At 37.4% G+C, this 12,196-nt stretch overlaps 1 protein-coding gene across 1 annotated transcript; it reads left to right on the top strand.

Moving 5' to 3' along the window:
- The first annotated feature begins 2,278 nt into the window (after positions 1-2,278).
- Positions 2,279-4,750, top strand: LOC116200586. Its single transcript, XM_031531420.1, has 3 exons — positions 2,279-3,765; positions 3,885-4,278; positions 4,364-4,750. The coding sequence occupies exons 1-3, from the start codon at positions 2,279-2,281 to the stop codon at positions 4,748-4,750; spliced, it is 2,268 nt and encodes a 755-aa protein (XP_031387280.1).
- The last annotated feature ends 7,446 nt before the right edge of the window (positions 4,751-12,196 follow it).

Below are 12,196 nucleotides of genomic sequence, written 5' to 3'. Positions count from 1 at the left end.
ATATATATATATGGGTTCATAATCAACTAATTATAATTTTATGTCAATTAACAAAGTTAATATCCCACATTCAACAAATCAAAAAATTTTTCCTTTTTTTTTAGGAAATGGTTTTTGGTGTAGCAACACAAGACGTCCTCAAAATAAATAGGTTTTGAGTTCGTTCCTCAACAATGGGACTTATGTACCCTTTATTTAGCTTTAATAATTCATGTTCTTACACTAGGCCCATGATCTCCCTAATAAACAAAAAAAAGATCTTTTAAGAAAAAAAAAGGAAAATTGATGTAATGATTAGTTATAAATCATATTTTTATGAGTTAAATAAAAATGAAAACAAATAGTTTATTATGTACAACAACCCAATAAACAAGATGATAAAAATAAATAATGAAAAAGCGAGCACCTACTAACTATAAGAAAAAAGAGGACAATCCTATCTTTGAATAACTCATCCTTATCACAAATAAGATCATTACGCTTATTTCTTCAGTGCTAAAATAATATTACACAAGTTCATTTTTTATTAATTGTCATATGTCCAACATGTGCTAAAATTCATGCAAGTAATAATCAAATTCTCATGGTATATGTTGTTAGTGATATGCCCTAGAGCCTGATTTATGCATTTGAATAATTCCTTTTATGATAATAAAGTTTATTATATTATTCGTATATTGTCTATATTTCTTAGAATAAAGTCCTTAAGATATTTTGAATGCTTCATTCTTAAGAGTTAAGAATATGAGTGACGAAATAATTCAGTAAGAATATCTTTAAACTGTTCACAATCGTAGGAGACTTAACTGGACATTATTTCTCCAAATAGATCGTCATTTCTGCTATTTCCATAATTAGTATATAGATACTAATAAAGATGGAGTAGTGAGTCTCATGCTATCCGATAACTGTTATCAGGACAGATATGTGGATACTTATATGATAAGTAGCCGAACGTGACGTGCAGATAATATTCATACGATAATTTACTAATGTCAATGAATGTTGTTTTGATCGTGTTAGTGCATATAGTCCTTAGACCTGAGATGGAACGCTATCTCAAGTATAGTTGATTAGGATCATGGTTCTTAGAATCACGATTCTAGAGGGGTCATACGATTCCGATCCTATGGGCTGAATCGCAATCGGCTGAATCGGGCCTGAATCGGGCGCAGAATCGCAGAATCGCGGAATCGGGCCGATTCCGCGATTCCAAATTCGGCCCACACTGGCGCAGAGGGCAGGCCTGATTTGGGCCCTTGGGCCGAAGCCCAGCCCATTGGCAACGAGCCCGACCCTTCTCACCCCCCTCTTCTTCTCCGGCTTCCCTCCTTCTCCCCGACATCTCCATGCCCTAATCCACTGGTCTTCTTCAATCTTCCGAGCTGTTCAATCTTCCGAGACGATTCTTCATGTTCTGCCCGTACCGGTGTGTCTTGTTCGGTTGTTCTGACTCCGACGAGCTTGAAGGTTGAAGTTCCGCCGGTCCGCAGATCCGACTTCGCAATTTTTGAGTTCTGATTTCCGCGAGCTTGCCGTCAGTTGCTTCCGATCATCTGCGCGAGCTTCCAGTGAGTTACTTGCTCTGCCTCTGCATTTTGCCCAAGCTTCCAGTCAGTTGCTTGCTCATCCTGTCTCTACACTGCAGTCTGTCCAGCCGAGAGCGTCCACTTTCGACTTTCCAGACTCCAGGTACCATATCTTGAACATCCAATGGCCTTCTGCTTCGATTAATTGATTAATTCGATAAACTAAAGTGAGATTAGATTACTGAATTGAAGTGAGATTACTGAACTGATATGAGATTTCTCGATTAGTAATCACGAGCAGGTCAGTCATATGCCAGATTAGCATTACAGAAGTGAGATTGCTGAACTCAACTGATTACTGATTACTGATTACTGAACTGAGATTACTGAGTCTGCTGAATTGATTACTGATTACTGAGATTACTGAACTGAACTGAACTGATATTACAAATTTGCTAGAAAATCAGACTTAGGATTAAGAAGTGCATTACAGAATGATAATATACAAGAGTGAGGGGAAGAGACTCGTGCAAAGCTAAATTCTGATTCTGAACTGAACTGAGATTATAAATTGTTGTGTTGAACTGTTGATAGTATCATAACAGAACCTTAGGTTTATGAGTCTACTGATTGTGCTGTAATTTCTAATGAGCCTGCACTGATTGTGCTGTAAATTTCGCTGAACTATTTTTTTTGAGTTTATGTTAGATTTGTTGAGTGGGTGATTATTGAGTTTGGGTTGAACGGAGATGGCTTCTGCAAGTGGATCTAGAAGTGCATCGGCTAGTAATACCGGGACAGTGGCCAAATCTAGAAAAAATGCAACTGGAGTTAGAGATGATCCGGCATGGGCACACGGTTATGAAGTTCCAGGAGAGAGGTTAAAAATTAAATGTAAATATTGTGACAAGGTAGTTTCTGGAGGTCCCTATAGATTGAAGCATCACTTAGGATGTACCAAGATTAACGTGGCACCTTGTCATGCTATTCCTGATGAAGTTAAGAATAATATGCTCAGTATTTGTATGCGTTTAGAGGGTCTTTCAATGAAGAAAAAACAAGCTAGTAGTTGTGGTTTGGAGGATGATGATGTTGTAGACGTTGATAATGATGATGAAGATGCAGGGGTTGGTATAAAGAGAAAGGGAAAGGAAACAACTGAAATTTCTAGTTTTTTTAAGAAGAGAAGTTTGAACATTCAAAGCAAGCAAAAACAACCAACAATTAATCAAATGATGAAGAAAGATTTAAGAGAGGATGTTTGCATGCAAATTGCCCGTTTTTTCTATACAAGTGCAATTCCATTTAATTGTGTGAAGAATCCTGAGTTTGAGAAGATGTGTCATTTGATTGGGAAGTATGGTGTTGGATTGAAACCGCCGTCTTATCATGAGATTAGTGATAAATATTTGAGAAAAAAGGTTGATAACACTATGTCATTGCTTGAGGAGCATAAAACTATGTGGAAAAAGTCGGGGTGTTCTATAATGTCAGATGGTTGGACTGATAAGAAGAGAAGGTCCATATGCAATTTCTTAGTAAATAGCCCTAAGGGAACAATTTTTTTGACTTCTATTGACACATCAGATATATCCAAGACTGCAGTGAAAGTATTTGAGATGATAGATGATATAGTTGAGCAAGTTGGGGAAGAGAACGTAGTTCAAATTGTCACGGACAATGCTGCCAACTACAGGGCGGCAGGTGAGATGTTAATGGAGAAGCGGAAGAAGTTATTTTGGACTCCTTGTGCAGCTCATTGCATAGATCTTATGCTAGAGGATTTAGAGAAGAAGATTAAGGTACATGAGCTGACGATAATAAAAGGGAGAAAGATTACGACCTTCATTTACTCGAGAACACTCCTCATCACAATGTTGAAGCATTTCACTAAGGGCAAAGATTTGATTAGACCGGCGGTGACTCGCTTTGCCACTGCTTATTTGACTTTGGGATGCCTCTTCGATAATAGAAATGCTCTACGAACTATGTTTGCATCCATGCAATGGAAAGGGAGTCGATTTGCGAAGTTAGAAGGTGGAAAGTATGCGGAGCGTACTGTTATGGATAATAGATTTTGGAATAATGTTAATACATGTTTGAAGGCTGCATATCCTCTCATTAAGGTGCTCCGCATGGTGGATTCGGATGAAAAGCCCGCAATGGGTTTTATTTATAATGAGATGGAGAAAGCAAAGCAGAAAATCAAAGCAAACTTCAAGGATGATCGGAAGAGGTAAAATTATTTATAAGCTGCTATATGCTTAATCTTTAATTACTTATGCATCATTATAATTTATATTAGAAATTTGATTATTTGAAAGTATCTAATAAATGCTCATTTCATGCTTTTAGCTATGATCCCATTTGGAAGGTTATTGATGAGAGATGGGAGGTTCAACTTCATAGGCCTTTGCATGCTGCTGCTTATTATTTGAATCTTCAGTTGCATTTCTCTTCTGAATTTAGAGCTGATAGGGAAGTTATGCGTGGATTATATAAGGTTATGGATAGAATGTTAGACGATGAAGAGAGGGATAAGGTTGATTTGCAGCTAGAGGAATTCAAGCATGAGAGAGGGCTCTTTGGATTTTCATCGGCAAAGTCTATGAGGTTCAAGAAGACACCGGCAGATTGGTGGGAATCATATGGTGCCGATACTCCAGAGTTACAAAAATTTAGTATAAGGATATTGAGTTTGACTTGTAGCTCTTCGGGATGTGAGCGTAATTGGAGTGCTTTTGAAATGGTATTCTATGAATTCCCTTTTTTTTATCATGTGCTTATTAGAATTCGTTTTAATATATCTACTAATTTTTTTTGGTTTTTCCTAGGTACACACAAAGAGAAGAAATCGGTTGCATCAAAAGAAGATGAATGATTTAGTATTTGTGATGTACAATTTGAAGTTGAAGGATAAGAAGATCAGGAAGCAAGTTGATCTTCAAGTGGATGACATTTCTTCCGACGATGAATGGATTGCCGAAGAGGAGACAGAGAATACTGTAACTTCAAGGCATAATTTTAACTTGCGTGCTCTTGGTTGTGGGGATGATGGTGACGAAGAAAGTGGAGGGAGTCAAATTGGCGATGAAGATGCAGAGAATATGCTCACCCAACAGCATGCCACGGTTGATAACTCAGAGCTTCCCGAAGAGGATGAATTTGATACTTTATATGATGATGATGTTGGTAACGATGAAGATTTGGATGAGATTTGACATTCTGTGTTATAATTTATGTTGTTAACAGTTTATTTTGAGAATTTGAGTTATGATTTAGACTTTGAATTTCGATAATTTGTAACGATATTTTGTGCTTTTAAGCCTTTTATAACTTATTGTTGGTTTTTGGTTTTTGGTCCTTTTTTGAATATAAGGAATCAAGGATTGATTTTTTTTTTGCTCAAGAAAGGATAATACATATATATATGCTATTTTTTTAATGTTAGGTAGAATCTTACGATTCACGTTACGATTCTACGATTCACGATTCTAGGTAGAATCGCGATTCTGAAAACCTTGATTAGGATTTGCTATTGCTAATGTATTTGTTCTTAGCGTGAGTATTCGACAGATAGTGGTCCTAGTTAGTTATACTTGGAGTTATGTGTCCGATCAAGACGAAATTCGCTAACCTGAGTAAACAGGAAAAGGTCCTATGGATATGAGTTTTATTCTGGATCGAGAAATTCTCGACCGGGGTAAATAGACTCGAATAGAAAAGAGTTTTTGTTCAAGTACTACAAATCTAAGAATAAAATCAGAGAGTCCATATGATCGGCTATAGAGTTTGGCATTTACCGTAACTCTGGCTAGATCGGGATCTTGTAGTGAAGGAATTCAATGCATGGCATATATGATCAAAGGTTCATCATAATGTTTCAATTATACATTCGTCATCATTTGGATTGTCACGATATGCTGCTAGGTGTCACTCGTGAACTTTAGGAACCAAGAGCATTTTGAGAATTATGCTTTTTATTAAAAAAAGTTTCTGGTAGTGTCAAATGAGTTGATACTATAATCCCATTGCTATTTGATGGTGAACCTAGTTAGTTACACACATTGAGTGTGTTTAAACCGAGAAAGAATTAATTTTAATTAAGGAAGTTAATTAGGAATTAATTATCGAACGAGGTTTACAATATGATTGCAAGGGTGCTAGCACATCCTGAAACCGAGTTCAATATCAAGGATAAATCTAATTAAGGAAATACTATAGTTTCTCTATTTGGAGAGTTTTTATAAATAGATTGTCTATTGATGGAAACTCATGTCAAAGACTTGTTTGATCTTTCTTTCTTGCAACAAGAGCAAGTCATTAGATGGCTTAAGTGTGAGGACTCATTTGTGATTTATTAATTAATGTGAATTAATTAATAATTGTATTTTAGTCCCTAGGGTAAAGATATATATAAATATGTTCTTACAAATAACCCTAGAATGCAATCAATCAACAAGAGAGAAAGAGAGAAGGTTTCGACTGAGGCAATAACAACAACTCAGCCGCACAAATCCCAAGGCTGATCGGAGTTCTTTTCGTTTCGGTGTTTTCGGTGTTGTCCTTAACGTCCTTGAAAAGATTTTTTCATTTCGTGATGATTCTGTTTGAGATCGGTGACCTAGATCGGAGTGTACGAGTCGAGATGAGTCTAATCTCGGTGGAGACGTGCTCGTGTGGACGAACTAGAGACCGAACACTTGGACGGTTAGTTTGATCGACTCGAATCAACAAGGTTAGTATAAAAGTCTAAACTTTTCTTGTAGATTCGATATGTGATATTGTCTATTCGTTTAGAAGGCGATTCTTATGTCAAGATATGATCTTGAAGATTTCAATTAAATGAGCACGCGTAAAAATTTGATTTTTACCGTAATTAACTTTTTCGCTACGTACGTGCTTGGTTTTCTAACATATGTTATTTAACTCACCAACTAAGAGATCATAACTGCTAGAATAATGAATTTTTCAGGATTTGCATGAAAGAAATTGAGTAATAACATGAAATGCAAACTTATATTTTATTTATTTTGTAGCATAGAAAGAAGAAAATAAAACGTCTGAGAGATATTAGCACATAATTGTATTTGTCACCGATTGTAGACATTATTCAATATTTATAAGTGTCGATATTTACTTGTGCATCTAGTGTAAAACTTCTTTTTATTAATTCTTGTACAGCTATAAATTTAATCAAAAGCATAAAAAAGAGTTATTCGATCTACATAAAATTGTGCATGTATATGTCTCCTTTTACATTTTTTTTGTGAATACATTTAAAATATTTTGAAAACATAAACGGAAAAATACTCTCATGAATTTTAAAATTAAATTAAACTCTAGATTGATATATTTATCAGTTTCACCAATGACTTTATGTATAATTAGATTATACACACACACACACACATATACGTTTACATTATTATATACATTTCTAGAGAGATTTTTCTTTTTAATCCATTACCATAACTTTTATTTTTGAAATTATTAAGTATTTGTATAAATAAACTCAAAATTTATATATTTTACTAATTTGACCCTATTTATGAGATTATATAGATATACAGATATCGATGGTTAGATACAGATGTTATGTTTAAAAGTAACTTATATATGACAATGTTAGTATATTTAAGGAGAAATACGAGAACTTCATAATCTTCTCAAATGCTTAATTTTAACAAGTGGAAAATTGTGGTAATAGAGCACCTTCTAATTCGTGGCACATATCAAAATTCAAAAGAAGAAATAATGCATTTACTAAAAGAATCAAAAGTACAAATTAGAAAATAAAAAATGATGTGGTGAGGAAGAACCAATAGAATTATTTAATTAATGATAATTATGACAATTATCCGAGTAATTAGCACCAAATTCCTAGTTTCATGCATTTCGATTGGTGCTTCCTCACTTCATGTGGTGAGGTAAAATCACCCAATAACATCCCCTTGAATATAGAGTCTTTCCCAAATTCGCTTTTTGAAGGGCATAGTTTGTCACGACAGAAAATTTTAACAGCGTTTTCCTTAAAATTTCAATAATCCAAAACCTGCTAGAAACTAGATTATTCATAATTTCCACTGTACCAGCTGTTCAATCAACTCATGAAGCTTCTTTATTAATTAATATCATATAAAACATGTCAATAATCCTAACCTCTCTTTTTTTTTTGTCATAAATTCCTCACCCTAATAAAAGGAGAGCTAAACAAAATATATCGGCTTGTAACATATTCAGACACATTCTATATAAAAAGAATACCTACAAATCAGTACCCAACAATTGGTTACCACCCATACCAATCACTCTTATATCTATTATTTTCTATGTTCTATCTTCTTCTACTGTAAAGGAAAAAAACGCAACCTCAGTCTGACTGAATCACGCAGTAAGTGCCTGTTCACAAATCTGAATCAACGTGACCGTTGCTTAAAGTTCCAAACCGCCCGTTTTTAAAATGTTGGTGCGCTCATGGGAGCCTCGACCCTTCTTCTTCTACTTTTGTAGCCTCTGTTTGACGTCATTCCGTAGTTGTCCTAGTGTGTTTGACTCGGCGCCTCCAAACTGTCCGATCATTTGCTTGTTAAATTCATCATCAACTCCATGGCAAAAGGTTAGTGGAGGCACGGCATAAGGGTCCTGACCAGGCTACTGTCATGTGACCTATGAGGGTCTCTATATGTACATCTTATAAGGACAAGGAGAAAGTATAGCATACGAACATAGCTTACGTGATTGTTAACCAGATATACGTTTCACTAGGTTTTGTAAACACATGCTTGTATAGCCTTCGCTTGAGATTTTTTGAGTTTAGTCTGTCACATTGTATGCAGGAAGATAGATGAAGATAAACCGAAACCAGAGGCACTCTACATGGAAGAGGCAAAGAATTAATCGGCTTTTGTGAATCAATGCTTGGCTGAGGCATCAGCGCGAAATGTTAGTGTTCGATGAAATTTCTGGTGATTCAGCATCATCTTGTTTCATATGGCATGTCTATGCAATGAAAGATAATCAAGGAATTGTTTTTCAGGCAATACTATTATGGAAAGAAACTTTGGATTCGTTCGCTTTATGAACTGGGGGGCCAAAATAAAGGAAATTAGCGCTAGACCTAACATAAAGTGCCCGGTTGAAATCCAACAGCACAGATCAAAGTGTTCCGATAACACCAACATAAATTACCCGTAAATGCTCGTGATGCTTCAAAGCAGTCCAGAATGCCCCTGGACCACTTGAAATTCCTGAGGCAGAACAACATTAGGTTAGAGATCAATTGATATTATTGATGTACCATTTTGAAAGGGAAATATTTAATCAGTTAATTTATTTTGTTAATTAATTAAATGATAATCACAATGCATAGTTTACTTGTATGCGTATGCAAATATATATATATATATATACAAGGATAATGATGCATCCCTGAGGATGACAATGAAACTCCCTTGAATCCTCCTTCCCTATAAATATGTGGAGTCCGCGATCAGAGGAAATGGCCGATGGTAAAAGTGATGTCAGCTGTGCATCCCTCAAAGATGACCACTACATAATATACGACGGCCATACTCATCTTCTTATCTTCCTTTGAGAACTCGAACTCCATGGACCATGAGAAGAAGCGCAACTCTGCGGTGAGCCATGCAATGATATGCCTGTGTAGTGCTGTCTGGCTTGCGATTTCACCATCTACCTGCTCTGGGGTCCATTGCCCGGGCCCTTAAACAGGAGAATCATCTGATGAACTTGTCCCGAACTATGACGATGAGTCTTGGTACTGTGCTTTCCCGCGAAGAAGTGAGGGACAAAAGGGACTCACTCATGTACTATTCCAAAGGTTGCAATTACTGCATCGAGATCAAATGTGTGATGCAAGAGGTATTCCCATTCTCGAACTTCTATCACCTGGAATTTACCTTTAGCAGGCATTTAGCATGATATCACCGTAGTTTCAAAGTGTTGGATCAAAAAGCTGGAAAATCTTCAGGACCTTGTCAGGTATGATAAATTAAACCTGTCTCCATTCTTTTATTGTTTCAGCTTACACTTTTGCTCACGGGGAAGTCCAGGCATGTGGAGCTAAGGACACTAGGCAGATGCAACCTTTCTGGTAAAGTGATCAGCAAAATGATGCGGTAGAAGACGTGGCAAATCGGTATCTCGAGAAAAACAGGTTTTGACGACTCTGTCTCGAGGGAAACAGCATCTAGAGCCAAACGGGAAATTTTAGGGTCTCAAACAGGCAATTTTATGTTATTTGGGCGTTTTGGCATAATTTAGGAAGAAGTTTATTTCTTTCGTTGCAATTCTCTAAAATAGTTTATTTCCTTTGCTGCAATTTCGTTTCTTCCTATTTAAGCGATGTAAGCCCTAGGGCTAAAGGAGTTGCCTTTTGATCAGTTAATAAAAATTGGAGCTTTCGTGCACTTTGCCCAATCTCGGATTTGATTTCAGTTTGATGCTTATTCTCTGGTATTCTGCGGAATCAACAGGTGATAGAAGGTCGTAGTTCCGGTATTCGTGTGCGAATCAACGGGTCTGTGACTGGTTACTCGCGTGTACGCTGCATCAGTTAGTATCAAAGCCTACGGTTTGATCTTGAACAAACATGCCACCCAGGAGAAGGGATCGTGTGGACGATGTTCTTGACCGTGACAACATGCGATACCTAGAATAGAGGCCGGAGCAAATCATGGAACAAAGGATGGATCGTATGATGGAGCAGTTAACGCAGAGGATGGCTGCACTTATGGGGAACCAGAATCAAGATCTACCAATGAGAAGTTTCAGTTTCATGCTAGCATATCACGTCGAAGACATATCATATGATGAAGCCAATCCAGTTTTCGATATATATCTAGATAAAAATCAAGAAGAAGTTACAGAATTTGTATTTGATAATCAAGGAAAACCAACGTTCGTAGAATCAATAGATTACAATTGTTCTTTAATTCCGCTGCGTCAGCTGAATGATGCAGCGGAAGACGTGGCAAATCGGTATCTTGAGAAAAATAGGTTTTGACGACCCTGTCTCGAGGGAAACAGCATCTGGAACCAAACGGAGAAATTTTAGGGCCTCAAACAGGTAATTTATGTTATTTGGGCGTTTTTGCATATTTTAGGAAGAAGTTTATTTCTTTCGTTGCAATTCCCTAAAATAGTTTATTTCCTTTGTTACAATTTTGTTTCTTCCTATTTAAGCGATGTAAGCCCTAAAGCTAAAGGAGTTGTCTTTTGATCAGTTAATAAAAATTGGAGCTTTCGTGCTCTTTGCCCAATCTCGGATTTGATTCGAGTTTGATGTTTATTCTCTGGTATTTTGCGGAATCAACAGATGATAGAAGGTCATAGTTCCGGTATTTGTACGCGAATCAACGGGTCTTTGACTGGTTACTCTCATGTACGCTGCGTCAGTTGGTATCAGAGCCACGTTCGCTCTTGGATCAGCGACGCCGCCTCGAAGAATGACTAATCAACATCGCGTTGCGGAGGAGGACGAACTGTATCGGAGGATCGAGCAGATTATTGATATCCGGCTGGTGCGTAGGTTGGACTTGGTTTTGGATCGCCTAACCGAGAGGATGGGGGCGCTGATGGAGGCCCGACAGGAGGTCGACCCAAGGCACGGCCGAATCCCGAATCCGACTGCAGACTTGGAAGATGTTGAGTGTGATTCATATTCTGTAAGGGACGCAACTTTGTTTTCCGAAGAGAATTCGTCTGATGACGCATTTTTGTAGCAGGAGGCGATGGAGAGCCTGAGTTCGATGAGGAGGAGGAGGATGATGAGGGAGATGACAAGGGTTGTGACGAGAACCGAAAATTCGATGAATTTGAGGGGAATGATATGGGTCTCTTTGCTTCTGCTGAGTATTATGAGGACGACAAGGAGGCTGATACGGTTTGGGAGACCATCGACAAGAGGATGGACTCGCGAAGAAAAGATAGGAGGGAGGCGAGAGTAAAGCAGGAAATTGAGAAGTACCGTGCCTCGAATCAACAGATGAGGACAGGGATGTCAGATGTCTCTATCGAACCAATCACTGCGGCAGAGTATTTTGAATCAGGATTTTTTCTAATCATCCGTTCTAGAGCATGGACTGACATTGGTTTCCGGTCAAGTATAGAAGATGTGTATGTTTGTGTGGATAATTTTATCTCTGGACTCCTGAGGTGAATTCTCCACCTAGGGGAGAATGATGCGGCAGAAGACATGGCAAATCGGTATCTCGAGAATAACAGGTTTTGACGACCTTGTCTCGAGGGAAACAATATCTTGAACCAAACGAGAAATTTTAGGGCCTCAAACATGCAATTTTATGTTATTTGGGCGTTTTTGCATATTTTAGGAACAAGTTTATTTCTTTCGTTGTAATTCTCTAAAATAACTTATTTCCTTTGTCCTAAAATAGTTTATTTCCCTTGTTGCAATTTCGTTTCTTCCTATTTAAGCGATGTAAGCCCTAGGGCTAAAGGAGTTGTCTTTTGATAAGTTAATAAAAATTGGAGCTTTGGTGCTCTTTGCCCAATCTCGGATTTGATTCGAGTTTGATGTCTATTCTCTTATATTCTGCGAAATCAACAGGTGATAGAAGGTCGTAGTTCCGGTATTCGTGCGCGAATCAATTGATCTGTGACTGATTACTCGCGTGTACGCTGCG

This window comes from Punica granatum, chromosome 3 (assembly GCF_007655135.1).
Source record: "Punica granatum isolate Tunisia-2019 chromosome 3, ASM765513v2, whole genome shotgun sequence".
In the NCBI taxonomy this organism is placed as follows: domain Eukaryota; kingdom Viridiplantae; phylum Streptophyta; class Magnoliopsida; order Myrtales; family Lythraceae; genus Punica; species Punica granatum.
This window is presented reverse-complemented; position numbering and strand designations above follow the sequence as displayed.